Source organism: Heterodontus francisci, chromosome 38 (assembly GCF_036365525.1).
Source record: "Heterodontus francisci isolate sHetFra1 chromosome 38, sHetFra1.hap1, whole genome shotgun sequence".
Lineage (NCBI taxonomy): Eukaryota > Metazoa > Chordata > Chondrichthyes > Heterodontiformes > Heterodontidae > Heterodontus > Heterodontus francisci.
This window is the reverse complement of record NC_090408.1, coordinates 9,900,103-9,925,399: the sequence shown is the minus strand read 5'-3', so window position 1 is coordinate 9,925,399 and position 25,297 is coordinate 9,900,103. Positions and strand designations below refer to the sequence as shown.

Sequence of the window (25,297 nt, the reverse complement as noted above, 5' to 3'; positions counted from 1 at the left end):
CTTCATAAAGCCACTGTTCCCTTGAAGATGATTCTGCAATTGAAGACTCTATATTTATAAGGGAAGCCTCACAGACCTGAACTTGTTTTTATTAGAGATAATCCTAAGGGTTCGGTAAAGTCTGAACGGTTAGATTAAAACCCTCAGCTAAGATGGTATCAGTTTAAGCAGCACAAATAATAACATGTACTAACAGTCACAAATAGCCTATTTAAAATCTGCAGCCTTGCAGCAATAGTGAAATGTGCAGGTGACATTAGAATACATGGAGAAAAAACTGTAGCCCCGATTTTATCCTAACCTGCTAGTCAGGAACGGGTCGGACACCAGTTTTACACTATTACCTTCAATACGTAAAAGATAGTACACCTGACCCAAACTCACCACACTGAACACAAGAATTAGGAACAGGAATAGGCCATTTAATCCCTCGAGCATGCTCCGTTATTCGATAAGATCATAGCTGATAAAATTGGGGCCTCAACTCCAGTTTTCAGTCTGCCCTCCCATAACCTTTGATTCCCTTGTCGATCAAAAAATCTATCTAATTCAGCCTTGAATATATTCAATGAGCCAGCTTCCACTGCTCCCTGGGGAAGAGTATTCCACAGACTATCGACCCTCTGAGAAAAAATTTCTCCTCATCACCGTCATTAATCGGAGACCCCTAATTTTTAAACTGTCTTCTCTAGTTCTAGACCTCCCGAAAAGAGGAAACATCCTCTCAGCATCCGCCCTGTCAAGTCCCCTCAGGATCTTATATGTTTCAATAAGATCACCTCTCATTCTTCTAAATGGGCATAGGCCCAACCTGCTCAACCTTTCCTCATAAGATAACCCCTTCACCCAGGAATCAGATGACTGAACCTTCTCTGAACTGCTCCTGATATCCTTTCTTAAGCAAGACCAAAACTGTACACAGTACTCCAGATGCAGTCTAACTAAGGCCCTGTACAGCTGCAGCAACACTTCCCTACTTTTATACTCGATTCCACTTGCAATGAACGCCAGCATTCCTAATCACTTGCTGTACATGTATACTAACTTTTTCTGATTCATGTACCAAGACACCCAAATCCCTCTCCAGTCTCCCGCCATTCAAATAATATATTGCTTTTCTATTCTTCCTGCCAAAGTGGACAAGTTCACATTTTCCCACATTATACTCCATCTGCCAAACTTTTGTCCACTCACTTAACCTATCTAAATCCCTTGGTAGACTCTTTATATCCTCTTGACAGCTTACTTACCTACCTATCTTTGTGTCATCTGCAAATTTAGCTACCATACATTTGGTCCCTTCATCCTAGTCGTTGATATAGACTGTAAATAGTTGAGGCCCCAGCACTGATCCCTGTGGCACTCCACTATTCACATCCTGCCAACCTGAAAATGACCCATATCACTGCTCACTGCTTCCTGTTAGCTAAACAATCCTCTAACCATGCTAATATGTTACCCCCAAAACCATGAACTCTGATGTGGCACCTTATCGAAGGCCTTTTGGAAATCCAAGTACACCACATCTACAGGTTTCCTTTATCCACATTGCTTGTTACATCCTCAAAGAACTCTAATAAATTAGTCAAACACTATTTCCCTTTCACAAAACCACGTTGGCTCTGCCTAATTGTATTATGATTTTCCAAATGTCCTATTACCTCCTTAATATACCATGGGGGTAAACATGGACAAATCACTGAAGGTGGCGGGCAGGTTGAGAAAGTGGTTAGAAAGGCATACGGGATCCTGGGCGTTATAAATAGAGGCATAGAGTACAAAAGCAAGGAAGTTATGATGAATCTTTATAAAACACTGGTTCGGCCTCAACTGGATTATTGCATCCAATTATGGGCAAGGCACTTTAGGAAAGATGTGAAGGCTTTAGAGAGGGTACAGAAAAGATTTACAAGAATGGCTTGAGGAATGAGAGCCTTGCGTCACATGGATAAATTGGAGAAGCTGGATTTGACAGATGTGTTCAAAATCATGAGCTGTCTGGACAGAGTAGATAGAGAGAAACTATTCCCATTGGCAGAAGGGTCAAGGCCAGATGATTTAAGGTGATTGCAAAAGAATCAACAGCAACATGAGGAAAAACGTCTTTACATAGCGACTGGTTAGGATATGGAATGCTCTGACTGACAGTATGATGGAGGCAGATCAATCGTGACTTTCAAAAGGGAATTGGTTCAGCACCTGAAGAGAGCATATTTGCAGGGCTACAGGGAAAGGGCGGAGGAGTGGGACTAGCTGAGTTGTTCTTGCAGAGAGCTGGCATGGACACTACGGGTTGAACAGCCTCCTTCTGTTCTGTAACCATTCTATGATCTTCTGACTGTTGTTTTCCAATTCTCTCTGGCGACAAGCATGGTGCTGGAGGACTGCTAATGTTGTACCATTGTTTAAAAAGGGAGGAATGGATAACCTGAGTAATTACAGGCCAGTCAGCCTAACCTAGATGGTGTGAAAATTATTGGAAAAAATTCTGAGTGTAAGTATAAATCATCATTCCGAGGGGCACGGATTAATCAAGGATAGTCAGCATGGATTTGTTAAGGGGAGGTTGTGTCTGACTAACTTGATTGAATTTTTTTGAGAGGTAGTGCATTTGGTGTAATCGACATGAATTTTAGCAAGGTTTTTGACAAGGTCCCACATGGCAGACTGGTCAGAAAAGTAAGAGAGTATGAGATCCAAGGAAAAGTGGCATCCAAAGTTGTTTCAGTGGGAGGAAGCAAAGGGTTATGGTTGACTGGTGTTTTTGTGACTGGAAAGCTATTTCCAGCGGAGCTCCACAGGCAGTACTGGGTTCTTTGCTGTTATAGAATCATAGAATGGTTAAAGCACAGAAGGAGGCCATTTGTGTCCTTGCCGACTCTCTGCAAGAGCAACTCAGCTAGTCCCACTGCCCCACCTTTTCCCTGTAGCCTTGCAAATTAATTCTCTTCTGATAATTATCCAATTCCCTTTTGAAACCCCTGATTGAATCTGCCTCCATCACACTCTCAGGCAGTGCATTCCAGATTGTAACCACTCACTCTGTAAAGAAATTTTTCCTCATGTCGCCGTTGCTTCTTTTGCCAATCACCTTAAATCTGTGTCCTCTGATTCACGATCCTTCTACCAATGGCCCTATCTGCTCTGTCCAGACCCCTCATGATTTTGAGCACCTGTATCACTTCTTAATTTTCTCTTCTCCAAGGAGAACAACCCCAGCTTCTCCAATCGGAAACAGAGAGTAGTGGTGAATGGTTGTTTTTCGAACTGGAGGACTGGGGATTCCCTGGGGTCAGTGTTAGTACCCCTGCTTTTCTTGATATATAACCACATAACTGAAGTTCCTCATCCCTGGAACCATACACACAAATCTTTTCTGCACCCTAATGCCTTCATTTCCTTCCTAAATTGTGGCGCCCAGAACTGGACACAATGCTCAAGTTGAGGCCCGAACCAGCGTTTTATACAGATTTATCGTAACCTCCTTGTTCTTATACTCTATATCCCGATTTATAAAGTCCAGGATCCCATTTGCTTTATTAACCTCCTTCTCAACTTGCTCATCCACTTTCAATGATTTGTGCATATATACCCCCAGGCCCTGCTGCTCCTGCACCCATTTCAGAATTGTACTCTTTATTTTATATTGCCTCTTCTCTTTCTTCCTACCAAAGTGAATCCCTTCACACTTATCTACATTAATTTACATCCACCACTTGTCTGGCCATTCCACCAGCCTGTCTATGTTCTCTTGAAGTTTATCACTACCTTTCTCACAATTCACAATACTTCCAAACTTTGCATCATCCGCAAAGTTTGAAATTGTGTCCTGTATGTCCAAGTCTAGGTCATAAATATAATTGAAGAAAAGCAGGGGTACTAACACCAACTCTGGGAAACCCCACTATATACCTTCCTCCAGCCCGAAAAACAACCGTTCACCACTACTCTCTGTTTCCTGTCACTCAACTAATTTTGCATTCATGCTGTTACTGTCCCTTTTGTTCCAAGGGCTCTAACTTTGCTGATAAGCCTGCTATGTGACACTTTATCAAATGCCTTTTGGAAGTCCATATACACCACATCAATGACATTACACTCATCAACCCTCTGTTACCACATCAAAAAACAAGCAAGTTAGTTAACCACAATTTGCTCTTAACAAATCCGTGCTGGATTTCCTGAATTAAGCCACATTTGTCTGAGTGACTGTTAACGTTGTCCCGACTTAGCGTTTCTAAAAGATTTCCCACAACCAAGGTTAAACTGACTAGCCTGTAGTTGCTGGACTGATCCTTGCACTCTTCTTTAAACAAGGGTGTAATATTTGCAATTCTCCAGTCCTCTGGCACCACCCCGATACCAAAGGAGGATTGGAAGATTACGGCCAGTGCCACCGCAATTTCCACCCTTAATTCCCTCCATATCTCGGATCTGATCTGGTCCTGGCGATTTGTCAACTTCAGGTACAGCCAGCCTACTTAATACCATTTCTTCATCAATTTTAGCCTGTCCAGTGTCTCAACTACCTCCTCTTTCACCATGACTTGGGCAGCATCCCCTTCCTTGGTGAAGATGGATGAAAAGTACTCATTTAGTACCTCAGCCATGTGCCCAGCCTCCATTCGTAAATCCCCTTTGAGGTCCTTAATCGGCCCCACTCCTCCTTTTACCAACCTTTTTCTATTTATATGCCTTCAGAAGTATTTTGGATTCCCTTCTATGTTAGCTGCCAGTCTCTTTTCATTGTCTCTCTTTGTTTCTCTTATTTGTTTTTTCACTTCCCGTCTGAACCTACTATATTCAGTCCTGTCGACCCTGCAAAGTCCTCCTTACTAACATCTGGAGGCTTGTGCCAAAGTTGGGAGAGCTGTCCCACAGGCTAGTCAAGCAACAGCCTGACATAGTCAAGCTCACGGAATCATACCTTACAGACAATGTCCCAGCCACTGCCATCACCATCCCCGGGTATGTCCTGTCCCACTGGCAGGACAGACCCAGCAGAGGTGGTGGCACACTGGTATACAGTAGGGAGGGAGTTGCCCTGGGAAGAACATACTTGACCTCGTCCTCACCAATCTGCCTGCCGCAGATGCATCTGTCCATGACAGTATTGGTAGGAGTGACCACCGCACAGTCCTTGTGGAGACGAAGTCCTGCCTTCACATTGAGGATACTGTCCATCGTGTTGTGTGGCACTATCACCATACTAAATGGGATAGATTTCGAACAGATCTAGCAATGCAAAACTGGGCATCCATGAGGTGCTGTGGGCCATCAGCAGCAGCAGAATTGTACTCAACCACAATCTGTAACCGCATGGTCCGGCATATCCACCACTCTACCATTACCATCAAGCCAGGAGACCAACCCTGGTTCAATGAACAGTGCAGGAGGGAATGCCAGGAGCAGAACCAGGCATACCTCAAAATGAGGTGTCAACCTGGTGAAGCTACAACCCAGGACTACTTGCATGCCAAACTGCGTAAGCAGCATGCGATAGACAGAGCTAAACTATCCCATAACCAACGGATCAGATCTAAGCTCTGCAGTCCTGCCACATCCAGCCGTGAATGGTGGTGGACAATTAAACAACTAACTGGAGGAGGTGGCTCCACAAAAGCCCCATCCTCAATGATGGGGGAGCCCAGCACATCAGTGCGAAAGATAAGGCTGAAGCATTTGCAACAATCTTCAGCCAGAAGTGCCGAGTTGATGATCCATCTCAGCCTCCTCCTGAAGTCCCCAGCATCACAGATGCCAGACTTCAGCCAATTCGATTCACTCCGCGTGATATCAAGAAACAACTGAAGGCACTGGATACTGCAAAAGCTATGGGCCCTGACAATATTCCGGCAATAGTACTGAAGACCTGTGCTCCAGAACTTGCCGCACCCCTTGCCAAGCTGTTTCAGTACAACTACAACACTGGCATCTACCCTGCAATGTGGAAAATTGCCCAGGTATGCCCTGTACACAAAAAGCAGGACAAGTCCAACCCGACCAACTACCGCCCCATCAGCCTACTCTCAATCATCAGTAAAGTGATGGAAGGTTTCATCAACAGTGCCATCAAGCGGCACTTGCTTAGCAATAACCTGCTCAGTGATGCTCAATTTGGGTTCCGCCAGGGCCACTCAGCTCCTCACCTCATTACAGCCTTGGTTCAAACATGGACAAAGAAGCTGAACTCAAGAGGTGAGGTGAGAGTGACTGCCCTTGACATCAAGGCAGCATTTGACCGAGTATGATATCAAGGAGCCCTAACAAAACTGAGGTCAATGGGAATCAGGGGGAAAACCCTCCGCTGGCTGGAGTCATACCTAGCGCAAAGGAAGATGGTTGTGGTTGTTGGAGGTAAATCATCTGAGCTCCAGGACATCACTGCAGGAGTTCCTCAGGGTAGTGTCCTAGGCCCAACCATCTTCAGCTGCTTCATCAATGACCTTCCTTCAATCATAAGGTCAGAAGTGGGGATGTTCGCTGATGATTGCACAATGTTCAGCACCATTCATTACTCCTCAGATACTGAAGCAGTCCGTGTAGAAATGCAGCAAGACCTGGACAATATCCAGGTTTGGGCTCATAAGTGGCAAGTAACATCAGCGCCACACAAGTGCCAGGCAATGACCATCTCCAACAAGAGAGAATCTAACCATCTCCCCTTGACATTCAATGGCATTACCATCGCTGAATCCCCCACTATCAACATCCTAGGGGCTACCATTGACCAGAAACTGAACTGAAGTAGCCATATAAATACCGTGGCTACAAAAGCAGGTCAGAGGCTAGGAATCCTGAGGTGAGTAACTCATCTCCTAACTCCCCAAAGCCTGTCCACCATCTACAAGGCACAAGTCAGGAGTGTTTTGGAATACTCTCCACTTGCCTGGATGGGTGCAGCTCCAACAACACTCAAGAAGCTCGACACCATCCAGGACAAAGCAACCTGCTTGATTGGCACCCCATCTACAAACATTCACTCCCTCCACCACCGACGCACAGTGGCAGCAGTGTGTACCATCTACAAGATGCACTGCAGCAATGCACCAAGGCTCCTTCGACAGCACCTTCCAAACCCGCAACCTCTACCAACTAGAAGGACAAGGGCAGCAAATGCATGGGAACAGCACCACCTGCAAGTTCCCCTCCAATTCACACACCATCCTGACTTGGAACTATATCACCATTCCTTTACTGTCGCTGGGTTAAAATCCTGGAACTCCCTTCCTAACAACACTGTGGGTGTACCTACCCCACATGGACTGCAGCGGTTCAAGAAGGCAGCTCACCACCACCTTCTCAAGGGCAATAAATGCTGGCCTGGCCAGCGACGCCCACATCCCATGAATGAATAATTTTTTAAAAATTCAGCCTGGCCCTCAATTGCACTATCAACCTGACATCTGTCCTTCGCACTCTTTTTCAGCTTCACATTACTTTCCACCTCTTTCGTCATCCAGAGAGCTCTGGATTTGTTTGCCCTATGTTTCCCCCTCATGGGAATGTAACTTGACTTACCCAAACTATCACCTCTTTAAAGGGAGTCAATTGTTCTTCTGAAGTTTTGCCTGCCAATCTTTGATTCCAATTTACCTAGGCCAGACCCATTCTCACCCCACTGAAGATGGCTCTCCCCCAAATAACAATTTTTACTCTGGATTGCTCCTTGTCCTTTTCAATATCTAATCTAAACCTTATGATACTATGATCACAGCCCCCTAACTGTTCCCTTGACAGTTGAACCTCTTGACCCAGCTCATTCTCCGGAACCTGGTCCAGCATTGCCTGTTTGTGGTATATATCAATGATTTAGGCTTACATGTTGGGGGCATGATTAAGAATTCTGCAGATATGAAAACTAGCAATGTGGTTGATAGTGAGGCAGAAAGCCATGGACTGCAGGAAGCTATCAATCGACTGGTCAGATGGGCAGAATAGTGGCACGTTGAATTCAACCCGGAAAGGTAATACATTTGGGAGGACAAACAGGGCAGAGAATACACAATAAATGGTAGGATTCTGATAAATGTAGAGGAACAGAGGGACCTTGAAGTTTATGTCTACAGATCCCAGAATGTAGGAGGACAGCTAGATAAGGTGGTCTAGAAGGCATACGGGACACTTTCCTCTATTAGAGCAGAAAGGTTTTGCTTGAGCTGTGTAAAACATTATTTAGACACAGCTAGAGTAACGCATACAGTTCTGCTCACTGCATTTTAGGAAGAATGTGATCTCATTAGAGAGGGTACAAAAGAGATTTTTGAGGCTATTGCCAGGAATTAAGAATTTTAGCTATATGCAGAAAGACTGGATAGGCTGGGGTTGTTTTCTTTGGAACAGAGGCCGAGGGGAGATGAAATTGAGGTGTATAAAATTATGAGTAACATAGATAGAGTAGATAGGAATGACCTCTATTTCCCTTAGCAGAGAGGCAATAACCAGGGGGCATAGATTTAAAGTAATTAGTAGAAGGATTAGAGGGGGGTTCAGAAGCAATTTTTCACCCAGACTGGCCTGGAATTCACTATCTGAAAAGGAGGTAGAAACAGAAACCCTCATCGCATTTAAAAACACTTGGATGAGCATTTGAGGTACTGTAACATACAGGACTATGGATTAAGAGCTGGAAGGTGGGATTAGGCTGGATAAGTCTTTGTCGGCCAGCACGGCCACAATTGGCCAAATGACCTCCTTCTGTGCTGTAAATCTTTCTATAGTTCTATGATTCACCCAGAATGAAGGTCACTCTCTTCCTTGTGAAAGACCTTTGTGAACCAATGAATTGAGAATTAAAGTGTCGACAAAGCTCTAATGTCAACCATTCTCAGTCATTCCATTTATTAGATTTGCTTTTATATTTCATTAATTTTTAAACATTTAAGTGTTATCTATTTATAGCCACACGGCATTTTTGGCAAAACATAGGGCTGGTATGATACTTGCTCAAAGGCACTGCAGTTCTAATATTTATCTATTAATTTTCAAAAGATCATTACATTCTCTGGCATGCCAGTCTTTCATTACCAGACAAAATGCTTACCAGTCATAGAACTTTCTGATGTAGACAGCTGCTCTCTCAGTTTCTCCACATCATCTGGATGAACCTGATCATACAAGGTGCTTCCAAACCATTCAGACTGTGGATGGTTTAAAACAGGTGTAACAGAGTCTGAAACATAGATGATTCGTCCAGTCTCAGCTGCAGCTACAAAAAGGAATCCATCCGCTGCCTCCAAAATCAGATGCTTTAACTCCTTGAAAGAGAGGGAAAATATGTAGGTTAAAATGCAGAAAGATGAAACATGCCACTGCACCAAGCTGATTCAAACATTTCGGTTATGACCCACCATAAAACTGTTAATAACTGATTCTCAACTAAACTCATGCAGATTAACAGAATCACTAAATTGATTCCTGGGATGAGACAGTTGTCGTATGAGGAAAGATCGAGTAGAATGGGCCTATATTCTCTGGAGTTAGAAGAATGAGAAGTTATCTCATTGAAATGTATAAAATTCTTGAAAGGCTTGACAGGGGAGATGCCAAGAGGCTGTTTCCCCTGGTTGGAGAGTGTAGAACCAGCGTTCATAATCCCAGCATAAGAAATAGGCCATTTAGGATTGAGATGGGGAGAAATGTCTTCACTCAAGAGGGTTGTGAATCTTTGGAATTCTCTATGCCAGAGGGTTGTGGATTTGTGGATGCTCACTGAGTATATTCAACACTCAGATTCGTACATTCTTGGGCACTAAGGGGATACAGAGATAGGGCGGGAAAGTGAAATTGATGTAGATTAGCCGTGATCTTATTGAATGGCAGAGCAGGTTCAAGTGTCTGTATGGCCACCTGCTCCCATTTCTTATGTTCTTATGCAGAAGTCATGTTTCAGCATATCCTACATATCCTTAGCTGCAGTTCAAGTTCTCCATTCCATTTTATACTTGTTGCCAGTTGTGTGGCACTCTTTAGTCTATGAATGATGTGCTCTTCGCACACAGCTTATGCTCAGCAAAAACCTGACAGGTCACCTGTTGACTGCTCCTTTAAAACAAACCTGCAATACAGAAGCAACTCTTGCGGTGTGAAGTTGGTGAGAGTGATGGGGGGACATCAGGAATTGATTCAACGGAACCCTGCTTGAACCATTTGGAAAGTCAACTTGCTAAAGATCCGTTTTTCCTAATCACAATTTAAAAATGTGATGAACTGAAAAATTGTATACCCTTTCAAAAATCTTATAAATTAGTCATCGTATATAAATGCTTTAATCTGAGTAAGGTGAGAAAATCTCATGCACCTTTTGCAGGAACAAATTTCCAGGCACAACAAATCTGAATAAATACTGCCTCTTCAAATATATCTGTCCTTAAAGCTAAGTTCCTCCGGATTTTCCCCCTTTTTTGGAGGTGCAGAGTGAACTACCAGTTACAAATATGACAATATTTTCAGTTTCAGTCGGCTCGCGGTCATGCGCACCTTTGCCACAGCTCCTGCATCTAATGGTGCAAATGTAGGTTCTTCGAGTCAAATCAGCTCCAAGGTGGCAGGCTTGGCAATGGAACATTTGAATCAAAGCAACTCCAACTTGGTACGCCGGAAAGGTCTTCAGTAATGCACGGCACAATTGATTAATAAGCCAAGCTGATTATTAATAAAATCTGGAAACATGTAGCGATCACTAGAGGCCAAGACACTTCCCACTCAGGTCCAGGTAACACCACAAGCTAATGTCCCAACAGGCAGGGTGGTCCTCCCTGCAAATGCAGCAGGAAGCCCACTAGTGCTCTGTGCTGGTAAGCTGCATCAGTTCCACTTGGAGTCTGGAAGCCTCACTTCTTACCAATGTTTGCCCAAGTCCTCTCAGTTTCACTAACTTCTCTTCATGAAGATGGCACATTTTAAAACCTTAATATGCCCTGTTGGTTGAAAAATTTACACTCTATTGTCCCGAAAAAGATAGATTATCTACACTGTAGGAATTTTTTTTAGTGCTCTAAGGAGCTTCTTTTATATAGCGGAAGCGGAGACAATCAATGACTTCAAGGGGAAGTGGGATAGCCACCTGACAGAAATAGACTTGCAAGGCGATGGGGATTGAGCCGGGGAGTGGGACAGACTGCACAGATCTGTGGAAAGCCAGCATGACTCGATGGGCTGAATGGCCTCCTTCTGTGCTGTAAATGACTCTACCTTAACAGAAAAACACTAGGTCACAATATTTGAGAAAAAATCACTCAGACATTCTTTCTTTTAAAACATTTTGTCACGTCAACATGTCAAACGTGTCCCCGAACTGGCAATTCCACTTCTACCCAAAATATAAAGATTTCCACTGCTGCAACTTTCTCAAAAGCAGTTTTTAAAATTAATTAATTTGCAAGCTCTGTATAATCAGAGACAGAGTAGGAAACATAATTCAGCTGTCCTTTTAATCCCATGGACTTTAATTTTTCTAAGTCTATTATGTAGTACTTTGTCAAATGCCTTTGAAAGTCCATATACACAACAGCAACTGCACTATCCTCATCAACCCTTTGCGTTACTTCATCAAACTCGATCAAGTTAGTCAAACATGATTTGTCTTTGTCTGCTTATTATTATTTATTAGTCTATACTTTCCCAAATGCAAATTAATTTTGTCTCTTATCTAAAAGTTTCCACATCGAGAGTGCAACAGTTGCAATCTTCAAATCTTCTGGCACCACCACCATTTAAGTACCTCCGCTTTCTCTATTCTTACCCTATCAAATCACTACTACCTCCTCCTCTACTGCTACACTGACAGTACCCTCTGCTCTAGTGAAGACAGAAACAAGTTATTCATTTAGTACCTCAGCCACGTCCTCTGCCTCCACAAGGTGATCTAATTTTTGGTCCCTAATTAGCCCTACCTGTCCTTTGACTATCACTACTGACTATTACTACTATGTATGTGTTTATAAAATACTTTTGGGTTCCCTTTAAAGTTAGCTGGTAATCTTGTCTCATACTCTCTCTTTGCCCCCTTACTTCCTTTTTGTCGGTCTCCTTTGTACTTTCTATACTCAGCTTATTTCTCTACTGTATTACAAACATTACATTTGTCATAAGTCTCCTTTCTCTATCTCATTTTAATCTCTCTAAGGAGCTTGAGCTTTGGATGCCCTTCCTTTCTCCCTCATGGAAACATGTCTATTTTGTACCTGAGACAGCTCCTCTTTAAAGGCCTCCTGTCATTCAATTACTGATTTGATTCCCATCCAGCTAGAACAGACCTCTTTTTAGCTCACTGAAGTTAGTCATCATCCAGTTAAGTATTTTTAAGCTTCTCCTTTTTATATCACTATTCTCAATCTGATGACACCCTTTGTGCAGTTTATTTATCCTCGAAAATGTTTCATCCTGGTGCCCATCCCGTCAAATTAGTTTAAACCTCCTCAACAGCACTTGTTAACCTTCCCGCAAGGATACTGGTCCCAATCATGTTGAGGTGCAACCCATTGACCTTGACTAGGTCCTTCCTGCCCCAGAACTGGTTCCAATGTCCGAGACATCTGAAGCCCTCCCTCCTGCACTATTTCTTCAGCCACAAGTTAACCTGTTTTATCCTACTATTTCTTTACTCCTATACTATTCCTTTACTAGCATGTGACACTGGAAGTAATCCAGAGATAACTACCTTTGAGATGCTACTTTTTAACTTTTACCTTCGTTCCTAAGACTCCTACTGTGGGACGGCAACGTTTTTCCTTCCTACGTCATTGGTTCCCACATGGACGAGAACTTTTGGCTGCTCCCCTTCCCCACCTCAAAATGTTGTACACCCTCAATGATGCCTTTTACCCTGGCACCAGGGAAGGAACACACCATGCGGGGTTCACCTTGGCAGTTGCAGAAATACCTGCCGATCCCCCTATCAAATCCCCTATGACCATTGTATTTCTACACTTCCTTGTGCCCTCCAGATAGTCATTTGCCCTACAGTGCCATGCAACCTAGACTGCACACCCCACCACCCCCACCACCCCCCCCCCACACACAAGGTGTCATCACCCTCACTGGTATTGAGGGCCGAAAATCTGTTTGAGTGCCACAGACCCGAAGGAGCCTGCCTCTTCCTTCCCTGCCAGATGGTCACCGATTTATTATTCTCCTGAACTCTCTGTAGCTTCAGTGTGACCACCTCCTGGAACGTGCATTCCGGGAAATTCCCAGTCTGCTGGAACATACCCTGTAATGACTGCAACCGCTCCTCATGCACAGAAACCCTAAGAAACCACCAGAATAAAGGCTAATTTGTTACTCAACGCACTAGCAATCAGGCCTTGCTATGTACAAACAGAATGCTTTCGAGGTTGTTTCTTAGAGCAGCACGTTCTGGAACCAACCAGAGAACAGCTTATATTAGACTTGGTATTGTGTAATGTGACAGGATGAATGAATGACCTCAGAGGAAAGGCACTTCTAGGTAGTAGCCATCACAATATGATTGAATTTAATATCCAGTTTGAAAGAGAGAGGAATGGGTCTAAGACTAGCATTTTGAATTTAAATAAGGGCAATATGTGGGCATGAAAGCTGAGCTAGCTGAAGTGAACTGGGTTACTAGGCTAGGAGACAGATCAATAGAGAAGCAGTGGCAGACATTTAAGGGGATATTTCAGAATACTCAGAACAAGTAAATTCCTACTATAAAGAAAAATTCGAAGGTGAGGACCTACCATCTGTGGTTAACTAAAGAAATTAAGGAAAGCATCAAACGTAAGAAAAAGCATATAATTGTGCAAAGATGAGTGGCAGGTCAGATGATTGGTCAGAATATCAAGAACAGCAGAGAATGACTAAAAGGTTAATCAGGAGAAAGAAATTAAGAGTATGAGAGGAAGCCAGTTGGAAAGGTAAAAACGGACAGCAAGAGTTTCTACAGGTATTTAAAAAGGAAAAGAGTAAGTAAAGTGAATGTTGGTCCTCTAGAGTGTGAGAATGGGGAGTTAATAGTAGATAATAAGGAAATAGCGTATGAAATGAACAAATATTTTGCCTCCATCTTCACTAGAGGGTACAAAAAACATACCAGTAATAGCTGTAAATCAAGAGGTGGAAAGAAGAGAGGAACTTAGTGAAATTACAATCACCAGGGAAGCAGTACTGACCAAACTGATGGAGCTGCGGACTGAGAAGTCTCCGGGTCCTGATGGGCTTCATCCTAGGGTCTTAAAAGAGGTGGGCTAATGACCTAGTAGATGAGCTGATGTTAATTTTTCAAAATTTGCTAGATTCTGGAAAGGTTCCATCAGACTCGAAAGTAGCAAATATAACCTCTCTATTCAAGACGGGGGCAAGGCAGAAAACAGGTAACTAAAGGCCAGTTAGCTTGACATCTGTCGTGGGGAAGGTGTTAGAATCGATCATGAAGGAGGCTATAGCTTGGCACTCGGAAAAACTCAAGGTAATCGGGAACAGTCAGCATGATTTTGTGAAAGGCAAATCATGCATGTGGACAATTAAACAACTAACTGGAGGAGGTGGCTCCACAAATATCCCCATCCTCAATGATGGGGGAGCCCAGCACATCAGTGCGAAAGATAAGGCTGAAGCATTTGCAACAATCGTCAGCCAGAAGTGCCGAGTTGATGATCCATCTCGGTCTCCTTCTGAAGTCCCCACAGATGCCAGACTCCAACCAATTTGATTCACTCCGCGTGATATCAAGAAATGACTGAAGGCACTGGTTACTGCAAAAGCTATGGGCCCTGACAATATTCTGGCAATAGTACGGAAGACCTGTGCTCCAGAACTTGACGCACCCCTAGCCAAGCTGTTCTAGTACAACTACAACACTGGCATCTACCCTGCAATGTGGAAGATTGCCCAGGTATGTCCTGTACACAAAAAGCAGGACAAGTCCAACCCGGCCAATTACTACCCCATCAGCCTACTCTCAATCATCAGTAAAGTGATGGAAGGTGTCATCAACAGTGCCATCAAGCAGCACTTGATCAGCAATAACCTGCACAATGACGCTCAGTTTGGGTTGCACCAGGGTCACTCAGCTCTTGACTTCATTACAGCCTTGGTTCAAACGTGGACAAAACATCTGAACTCAAGAGGTTATCATTATCATCCCTGAATTCTCCACTATCAACATCCTAGGGACTACCATTGACCAGAAACTGAACTGGAGTCGCCATATAAATATCGTGGCTACAAGAGCAGGTCAGAGGCTAGGAATCCTGTGGCAAGTAACTCACCTCCTGACTCCCCAAAGCCTGTCCACCATCTACAAGGCACAAGTCAGGAGTGTGATGGAATACTCTCTCCACTTGCCTGGAGGGGTGCAGCTCCAACAACACTCAAGAAGCTCGACACCATCCAGGACAAAGCAGCCTGCTTGATTGGCACCCCATCTACAAACATCCCCTCCCTCCACCACCGACGCACAGTGGCAGCAGTGTGTACCATCTACAAGATGCACTGCAGCAACGCACCAAGGCTCCTTAGACAGCACCTTCCAAACCCGCGACCTCTACCAACTAGAAGGACAAGGGCAGCAAATGCATGGGAACAGCACCACCTGCAAGTTCCCCTCCAAGTCACACACCATCCTGACTTGGAACTATATTGCCGTTCCTTCACTATCGCTGGGTCAAAATCCTGGAACTCCCTTCCTAACAGCACTGTTTTTGTACCTAGCCCACATGGACTGCAGCGATTCAAGAAAGCAGCTCACCATCACCTCCTCAAGGGCAATTAGGGATGGGCAATAAATACTGGCCTGGCCAGCGACGCCCCCATCCCATGCATTAATAAAAAATAAATGCTTAACCAATTTATTGGAGTTCTTTGAAGGAGTAAAATGCGCTGTGGATAAAGGGGAGCCTGTTGACGTACTGTACTTGGATTTGCAGAAGGCATTTGACAAGGTGCCACATAAAAGGTTATTGCACAAAGTAGGAGCTCATGGTGCAGAGGGTAACATATTAGCATGGATAGAAGATTGGCTGGCTGGCAGAAAACAGAGTATGCATAAATGGGTCCTTTTCTAATTGGCAGAATGTGACGAGTGAAGTCCCGCAGGGGTCTGTGCTGGGGCCTCAACTTTTTACAATTTATATCAATGACTTAGATGAAAGGAGTAATGGCATGGTAGCTAAATTTGCTGATGACATAAATATAGTTAGGAAAGTATGTTGTGAAGAGGACATAAGGAGCTTGCAGACCAATATAGATAGGTTGAGTGAGTGGGCAAAAATCTGGCAGTTGGAGTATAATGTGGGAAAATGTGAAGTTGTTCACTTCGGCAGGATGAACAAAAAAGCATGGTATTTCTTAAATCGGGAACCACTGCAGAATTCTGAGGTGCAGAGGGATCTAGGTGTTCTAATGCATGAGTCACAAAAGGTTAGTATGCAGGTACAGTAAGTAATAAATGCTATCTTTTATTACGAGAGGAATTGAAAATAAAACAAGGATGTTATGCTTCAGTTATACAGGGCATTGGTGAGACCACATCTCGAATACTATGTGCTGTTTTGGTCTCCTTATTTAAGGAAGCATGTGAATGCGTTGGAGGCGGTTCAGAGGAAGTTTACTAGATTGATACCTGGAACGAGCGGGTTTGTCTTAGGAGGAAGGGTTGACAGACTGTGTTTTTTTCCACTGGAGTTTAGAAGAGTGAGTGGAGACTTGATTGAAGTATATAAGATCCCGAACAGTCTTGACAGGGTGAATGTGGAGAGGATGTTTCCTCTTGTGGGTGAGTCCAGAATTAGGAGGCACTGTTTGAAAATTAGGGGTCACCCTTTTAGGACAGAGACAAGGAGAAATTTTGTCTCTCAGAGGGTTGTGCGACTTTGGAACACTCTGCCTCAGAAGATGGTGGGGGTGGGGGGGTGGTCATTGAATATTTTTAAGGTGGAGTTAGATAGATTCTTGTTAGGCCAGGGAATCAAAAATTATGGGGGGGTAGATGGAAGTGTGGAATTCGAGACAGAAACAGATCAGCCATGATCTTATTAAATGGCAGAGCAGGCTCAATGGGCTACTTTTGCTCCTAATTCCCATGGTCATATGGGTAAAGCACTCGCATTCACAACAGCGACTATCCTTCAAAAGTAATTCACTTGTTGGAAAACAGGTCTTTAGGACTTGATAAGGTGCTGTATAAAAGCAAGTTCATTCTCTCAATTCCCTAAAACAAAATTCTCCAGGATCAACATACTCAGACATATAAAAGCAAAATACTGCCGATGCTGGAAATCTGAAATAAAAATATAAAATGCTGGAAATACTCAGCAGGTCAGGAAGCATCTGTGGACAGAGAAACAGAGTTAACGTTTCAGGTAAATGACCTTTCATCTGATGACTGGGCCAGGGTCAGAGAGGTGCAAGGACAGAGAGACCTGGAGGTGTTTGTGTACAAATCCTTGACTGCAGGTTAACAAAACATACGGGATCCATGGCTTTATAAATCCTGGTATAGAGTATAAACATCAGGAAGTTATGCTAAACCTATATAAAACACTAAATGATGAGTTTGACTTCAGCAGGAGTATTGTTTCCAATTCTGGGCACCACATCTAAGAAAGGATGTGAAGATTGTACAGATGAGATTTACTAGGATGATTCCAGGGATTAGGATTACAGTAATGTGGATAGACTGCAGAAGATGGGGGTGTTTCTCCTTAGAGCAGAGAAGGCTTAGAGGAGATTTGATAGAGGTTTTTAAAATCATGAAGGATTTGGATAGAATAAAGAAAGAGGTACAGTTTCCAATTGCTGAAGGGTTGATAATCAGAGAGCACACATTTAAGGCAATTTGCAGAATAACTAGAGGTAACATGAAGAGAAACTTTTTTTGAGCAACAAGTGGTTAGGATTTCGAATGTATTGCCTGATAGGGTAGTGAATACAGATTCAGTAATAGCATTCAAAAGGCAACTGGATAAATACTTAAGGAGACAAAACTGCAGAGATAGGAGGAAAGAGCGGGAAGTAGGACTGATTGGATTCGAAAGAGCCGGTGCAGACTTGATGGGATGGCCTTCTGTGCTGTGAATCTATGATTCTAACCTGTAGAACAATTCAAGCTGGAAGCTCCTGCACAGCTGCTAATTAATAATCTTGTTGTAAAGAAGCCTTTAGGAAAGAGTGACCATGATAGAATTTTACGTTAAATTTGAAAGTGATGTAGTTCAATCAGAAACTAGGGTCTTCAATCTAAGCAAAGCAAACTATGAAGGTATTGTTACAAGGTTTTGTTTTTGTATTAAAAACTTGGAATTCTGTGTGTTTTAAAAAACTGAAAAAAGGATGATCAGTGGACATTTAGGACACCTGCAAATAGTTGGAATTTTTCTATGTTTTGAAAAGAAGTTCATAACAAATGCTGAGCTTTATGGGTGCTTTGAAAGGAAGTTGAACCTGTACAAGGACAGGAAAGCAAGCAATTTCAAGGAAACCACAGGGGTTTGACCTTCCTCAGAGCAATTTTTTGAATAACAAGGAGACTCTATGTCTGGACTTGTGACCATTTTCAGAAAGGCTTTTTTTCACATTGGACTCTTTAAAAGCCAGTGAGTTGGACAAAGAGCAGGCAGTTGAAATCTGGTTGCCTGGAGACTGGAGAAAAAGACCTCTCTGTAAAGGAAGGCTTGAATCTCTTGAAAAGAAATCCTGCATTTGAAATGTGGCTGTGATCTGCCTGAAGACAGAAAGAGACCCGGGGAAAAAAGAGTTACTTCTCTCTGTAGAGGAACACTGTTTTTCAGAAAAGAAACGCCTGTATGTCAGATGTGGCAGATTCCGATTACCTCCAATCTTTGAAGAATCCCTGCCTCATGAGTGGTTCCTGTTGCCTTCTGTGTTTTGGGAGATCCTGAAATCTCAGGAAAGCTTCTACTGCTAAACTGCTGCTTCAAAACCCAAACAGACCTGTTACCCAAACACCGTTACTGAAAGACTTGTGTAACGCCTGCTGCAGACAAATCGCCTTGAACGCCTACCCATCACAGACTGTTCAACAACCTGGCCTGAAGAGACTTCGAGTGGCATCCAACTATTCGACTCTGGGATACCTCGCCATACTGAAAACATCCTACCAGAACATGATGAACTCAATCATTTTATTTTTTTATTTTTATTCCTAAGAAATAGCTGTAAACAAAAAAAACTTTTCCCCGGATAACCTGTTTTTTTTAAATGTATGTGTGTGTGCATGAGGGTTAAGGAAATACGGAGTTTTTCATATATATATAGATTTATCACGTTAGTAGTTAAGACTTATTATTTCTTTTCTAATAAATAATTAATGTTGTTGTTGTTTAAAGAAACCTGGCTTGGTGTGCTTTATTCTGGGGGACAAATAAAGTGTCTAATTTGGCTATCCTTTGGTAGGTGAAAAACTTTCTTGATATGCTGAGACCTGTGGAGGAGTGGGACTAAATTAACAGTGCATTAGTCGCGCCTTGGTTGTAACAGTATGAGGGACAAACTGGACATGGTGCATTGGGAAACTACATTAAAAGATATGACAGTAGACAGGGAATGGCTAACATTTAAAGAACTAGTACACAGTTTACAACAAAAATACATTCTTTTCATGCACCACAAACCTAGCAAGGAAAGTGTTCCAACCATGGCTAACAAAAGAAATCAAGAATTGTATTAGAGCAAAGGAAGAGGCATATAAAGTTGCCCAAAAAAATGGTAAACCTGAAGATTGGGAGCATTTCAGAATTCTGCAAAGGATGATCAAGAAACAGATCAAGAAAAAGATTAAGGAAGGGAAAACAGAATATGAGCGTAAACTGGCGAGAAACATATAAACGGACTATAAAAGCTTCTATAGGTATTTAAAAAGAAAAAATTAGCAAAAACCAAATGTGGGTCTATTACAAGTGGAGTCAGGAGAATTTATAATGGGGAATATGGAAAAGGCAGAGAAACTAAACAAATACTTTGGGCTGAATTGTATCGAGCCCTTGACATCAGGAGCTGTGGCAGGTGAGGCATGAAGATTGCTTCGGATGAGGCCCACCACTGATCTCAACACTGGCAGGGCCCGTCCCGATCTTGGTGGCGGCAGCAGCGGCAAGGCGTCGCGTGGGCTCCCCCACCACTCGGCGACAGGACCCGCATTACAATATGCAGATGAGTACTTGTCATTCATTAACATGCCGACCGCTGCGATTCAGACAACAGGTTGAGATCTTCATTCCAGCGGCCAGCAAAGCCGCGACTTTGAATCCCCTTTCGGAGAAACAAAGCGTGACACCTGTGGAGAGGGGGAAGGAGGTACGTTTCTCATTGCGGGGGGGGGGTGGGGGGGGGGAGCAGGATCAAACCCTTTGGATTGGATAGGGGGGGATGGTGGGAAGGGGTTAAGGTTTAGAGTTTATGAACTTGGGGTGGGGGGAGTTACGTGATCAAGTAAGTATTTTGGGAGGTGAGTGGGCAAGGAATTAAATGTAAGGCTAATGGGGGGAGCGGTGGAAGAGGGGATGGAAAGAATTTTTACATTATTTTTAATTACTTGAAATGCACTGCCCCTTTAAAAAAAATCAAACTGTCATTTAGAGTTCTAAGCCCTTTAAAAATGGCACCCCGCCTGCACATTGGCACTGGACTCTGTTGCCGGGGACAGCTCACCCACCCCTCCACGTCATCGGGGAGGGTGGCCACCTCAGGCATGGTAATGAGCTGCCACGTTTATGATAGCAGTGGCTCCGCCAAGTGAATGCCGTGCTTGCAGGCCGCCATCTTTGACAGCCGCCGTTGCACTCGGCAGCGGCCACATAGAATCCAGCACTGGTGTCTGTCTTCATGAGGAAAATGCTAAAAACCTCCAAGAATTAATGGAGAATCGAGGGTCTAGTGTATATGAGGAACTGCCAGATATTACTATTAGTAAAAAAATAGTACCAGAGAAATTAATGGGATTTAAAGTAGATAAATCTCCTGGGCCTGATGATCTACATCCCAGTGTGTTGAAAGAGGTGGCTGTAGTGATAGTAAATGCATTAATGGTCATCTTACAAAATACTATAGATACTGGAATGGTTCCTGCAGATGGAAACGTGGCAAACGTAACCCAACTATTTAAGAAAGGAGGGAGAGAAAAAACAGGGAACTACAGACCTGTTAGCCTAACATCAGTCACAGGGAAAATGCTAGAATATATAATAAATGATGTGACAGCTGGACGCTTAGAAAATAAAAGTAGGATTGGGCAGTCAACATGGATTTATGGAAGGGAAATCATGTCTAACAAACCTGTTGGAGTTCTTTGAGGATGTAACTAGCAGAATAGATAAGGGAGCACCGGTGAATGTGATATATTTAGATTTTCAGAAAGGTTTTCATAAGATCCCACACAAGAGGTTAGTAAACAAAATTACAGCACATGGGATTGGGAGGAATATACTAGGATGGATTAACAGGCAGAAAACAAAGGGTAGGAATAAATGGGTCATTTTTGGATTGGCAGGCTGCCACTAGTGGGGTACTGCAAGAATCAGTGCTTGGGCCCCAGCTATTCACAATCTATATCAATAATTTGGATATGGGGATTAAATGGAATATTTCCAAGTTTGCAGATGACACAAAACTAGTGTGAGCGTGAGGAGGATGCAACGAAGCTTCAAGGGAATTTGGAAAGGCTAAGCGAGTGGAGTGGGCAAAAATTTGGCAGGTGGAATACAATGGGGAGAAATGTGAGATTATCCACTTTGGTAGGAAAAACATAAATACAAAGTATTTCTTAAATTGTGAGAGGCTGGGAAGTGTTGAATTTCTAAGGGACTTGGGTGTCCTTGTTCATGAGTCACTGAAAGCTAACATGCAGGTGCAGCAAGCAATTAAAAAGGCAAATGGTATGTTGGCCTTTATTACAAGAGGATTTGAGTATATGAGTAAAGATGGCTTACTGCATCATATAGAGCCTTGGTGAGACTGCACCTGGAGTATTGTGTGTAGTTTTGGTCTCCATACCTAGTGAAATATATACTTGCCATAGAGGAAATGCACCAAAGGCTCACCAAACCAGTTCCTGGGATGGTGGGATTGTCCTATGAGGAAAGATTAAATAGACTGGGTCTTTATTCTGTGGAGTTTAGAAGAATGAGAGGTGAACTCATTCAAAATTATAAAATCATTACAGAGCTCGACAGGGTTGATACGGGAAGAATATTTCCCCTGGCTGGGGAGTCTAGAACCAGAAGACACAGTCTCAGAAAAAGGGGCAGGCCATTTAGGACTAAGATGAGGAGAACTTTCTTCACTCAAAGGGTGGTGAATCTTTGAAATTCTCTGCCCCAGAGGGCTGTGGAGGCTCAGTCATTGAGCATGTTCAAGACTGACATTGATAGATTTCTACATATTAAAAATATCAAGGGATATGGGGATAGTGTAAGAAAACGGTGTTAAAATAGATCAGCCATGATTTCATTTGAGCAGGCTCGAAGGGCTGAATGGCTTACTCCTGCTCCTTGTGTTCTTGTGATCAGCAGTGACTAGATTAGCACGATTTTCTGAATTGAGGAAGTGATGTTATCAAACCTCGAATACGAATTGCTATCATTCAGAAGGAGGCCATCTGAGAGTCTAAGCCTTCTCAAGAATGGATGCTCCAATATTATCCAAAGAGACGGACACTGAGGACACCCTCCATTGTGTTGTGTGACACTACTACAATGCTAAATGGGATAGATTCAGAAAAGATTTGTAGCCTAAAACTGAGCATCCATGAGGCATTATGGGTCATCAGCAGCAGCAACAGAATTGTATTCTACCATAATCTGTAACCTCATGGGCCCAGCATATCACTCACTCTATTTTTACCATCAAGGTAGGGGACTAACCCTGGTTCAATGAGACATGCAAGATAGAACAATTAAACAACTAATGGTAGGAGAAGGCTCCACAATATCCCCACCCTCAATGATGGCAGACACATGGGTGCAAAAAAAGATAAGGCTGATGCATTTGCAATCATCTTCAGCCTGAAGCACAGTGTAAATGATCCATCTTGGCCTCCTCCTGAGATCCCTAGCATCATAGATGCCAGTCTTCAACCATTTCAATTGACTCTACCGATATCAAAAAAACTGTTAAGCACACTGGTAACAGCAAAGGCCATGGGCCCCGACAACAATCCAGCTGTAATGCTGAACACTTGTGTTCCAGACTAGCCACGCTCCAAGCTCCAAGCCTAGCCAGCACAGTTACATCACTAGCATCTACTCGACAATATGGAAAATTGCCGATATATGTCCTGTTCACAAAAACCAGGACAAATCCAATCCAATCAGTCTACTCTCAATCATCAGCAACGTGATGGAAGGCAGTTACTCACCAATAACCTGCTCCCGCAATGCTCAGTTTGGCTCCAGACATGGACAAATGTGCTGAATACCAGAGGTGAGTTGAGGGGGATTACCCCTGACCTCAAGGCAGCATTTGGCTAAGTGTGACATCAGGGAACCCTAGCAAAATTGAAGGCAGTGGGAATCGGGGAAAACATTCCACTGGTTGGAGTCATACCTGGCACAAAGGAAGATGATTGTGGTTGTTGGAGGTCAATCACCTCAGCCCCAGGACATCACCACAGGTGTTCCTCACGACGGTATCCTAGATATGACCATCTTCAGCTGCTTCAATAAAAACCTGCCTTCCAAGATGAGGTTGGAAGTAGGGATGTATGCTGATGGAAATGGAAATGTTTGCTGATGATTGCATTGTGTTCAGTTGGTGGTGAAGGATAGAATACTGGAGCCTAACCTTTATTCACTTAAAAGCTTTTATTACCGAGACACACATTGCATACCGTGCACCCTCTTTCAGCCTGCTCGTATACATAAAAACACAGGTGAGTTCCCCAATTAATACTCCCAGCCTGAATACAATTAACACCTAATTGATATCCGATTAACACACTTGCCAACCTACTTTGGATCTGGCTAGGCAACAAACAGGCCATGCGCAACAAAGAAAAATTAGAAGGAACATTGGTTGCTGTTATGACCAGGTGAGAAAGGTGTCAAGTGGTCCCTCTCAGCCTTCACCTGGTCTTACTGTAACAGGGTTTTATTATTAAACACACAGTGTTTTTAACTCCCCCTTGACAAATCCTTGTCTACCACTTTCCAATAATCAGGCAAAGAAACCAGCACAACCAGGTTTTCTTAGGTTTAAAGAAGAAAGATTGAAATTTTATTAAACTTGAACTTAAACTCTAATTCAGTTGACGCCTACGGATACACAACTCGCCCATGCTAGCATGCATATGCGATACACACGTGCAAATAGAGACAGAAAACAGCAGGATAAAAGTAACATGGAAAAGTTTGAGGCAACATCTGAAGAGTTTTTGTTACGGTTCTTTGAGTTCACCGTAGAGTCCTTGATTGTAGGTCGATCTTGCTTTTCGTTGGGGCTCTGTATTCTTATTAAATCTTGTCCGCCGTAGGAGACTTTTCTCTCTTGGCGTTCATGTATCTTCAGTGGATTCAGAGGCTTCTGAGAAAGAGAACGAAGCAGACAGGAGAATTCTTCCCAGTCCAGGAACAAACAGACACTCTCCGTTCAAATTGTTTGTACAGTTCAGAAAAACTCAGGTTGCTATGCAGGTCTGACCACATCTTGGATTGTATCACCTTAGCAGTCTCTGGAATGCTCCTCTTACACGCAATACCTGGTGATCAAGGTCCATTGTGGGTTGAATGTGTCAGGGAATGGTCCTTTGTCCTTCCAATCGCCATCTGTTAACAAGCAAATGTCTTTTCTAGCCACAGCTGATCTGTTTGACAAGTCCTTTCTTCACTCCAGTAACAGTTTAAAATCAATGTTCATGACAAAATTAATGTACCTCATTTTTGACAGATGGGGCAGAGCATGACACCTCCACACCCAGTCGAATGAAATGCGATTTGAGAAAAGGCGCATTTCATTAAAAGGGTCGAGAGAAAATATAAGATACAGAAAAACCAATGCATTTCTCTCATTCCTTCACAAATCCTAAAACTGATTTAAATCGTCCCATTTTTGGCATCCCAATAAACAAGTGGTTCCTTTTTGGTGAAATTTATCTTCTGTTTGCCCATTTCCATGGCTGCCTAGGGTCTTTGTTCCTGTTGAGGTTTGAAAGGAGGGGGGGGGGGGTGTTTAGATTTAATTAGCCCTAAGCTGGAATTTTCTTTTTCCTCAGAAGAGTCAGTAGTGGGCGGGTCTATCCTGAACTCTCTTACAGTGCTTTGCTGAGTCATGCAAAGGATTTTGACTTTGGGGGATGGGTGGTTTTCTTTGGTTCTGACTGTAG

At 43.2% G+C, this 25,297-nt stretch overlaps 1 protein-coding gene across 5 annotated transcripts in view; it reads right to left on the bottom strand.

The window, feature by feature from the left end:
• Positions 1–25,297, bottom strand: part of arnt2 (aryl-hydrocarbon receptor nuclear translocator 2) — a 503,920-nt gene that overhangs the window by 396,474 nt on the left and 82,149 nt on the right. For all 5 annotated transcript variants that reach the window (XM_068017713.1, XM_068017714.1, XM_068017715.1 and 2 more), the window contains exon 4: positions 9,044–9,257. In XM_068017713.1, the coding sequence (XP_067873814.1) occupies positions 9,044–9,257 (214 nt within the window). The remainder of the gene's footprint in view (positions 1–9,043; positions 9,258–25,297) is intronic.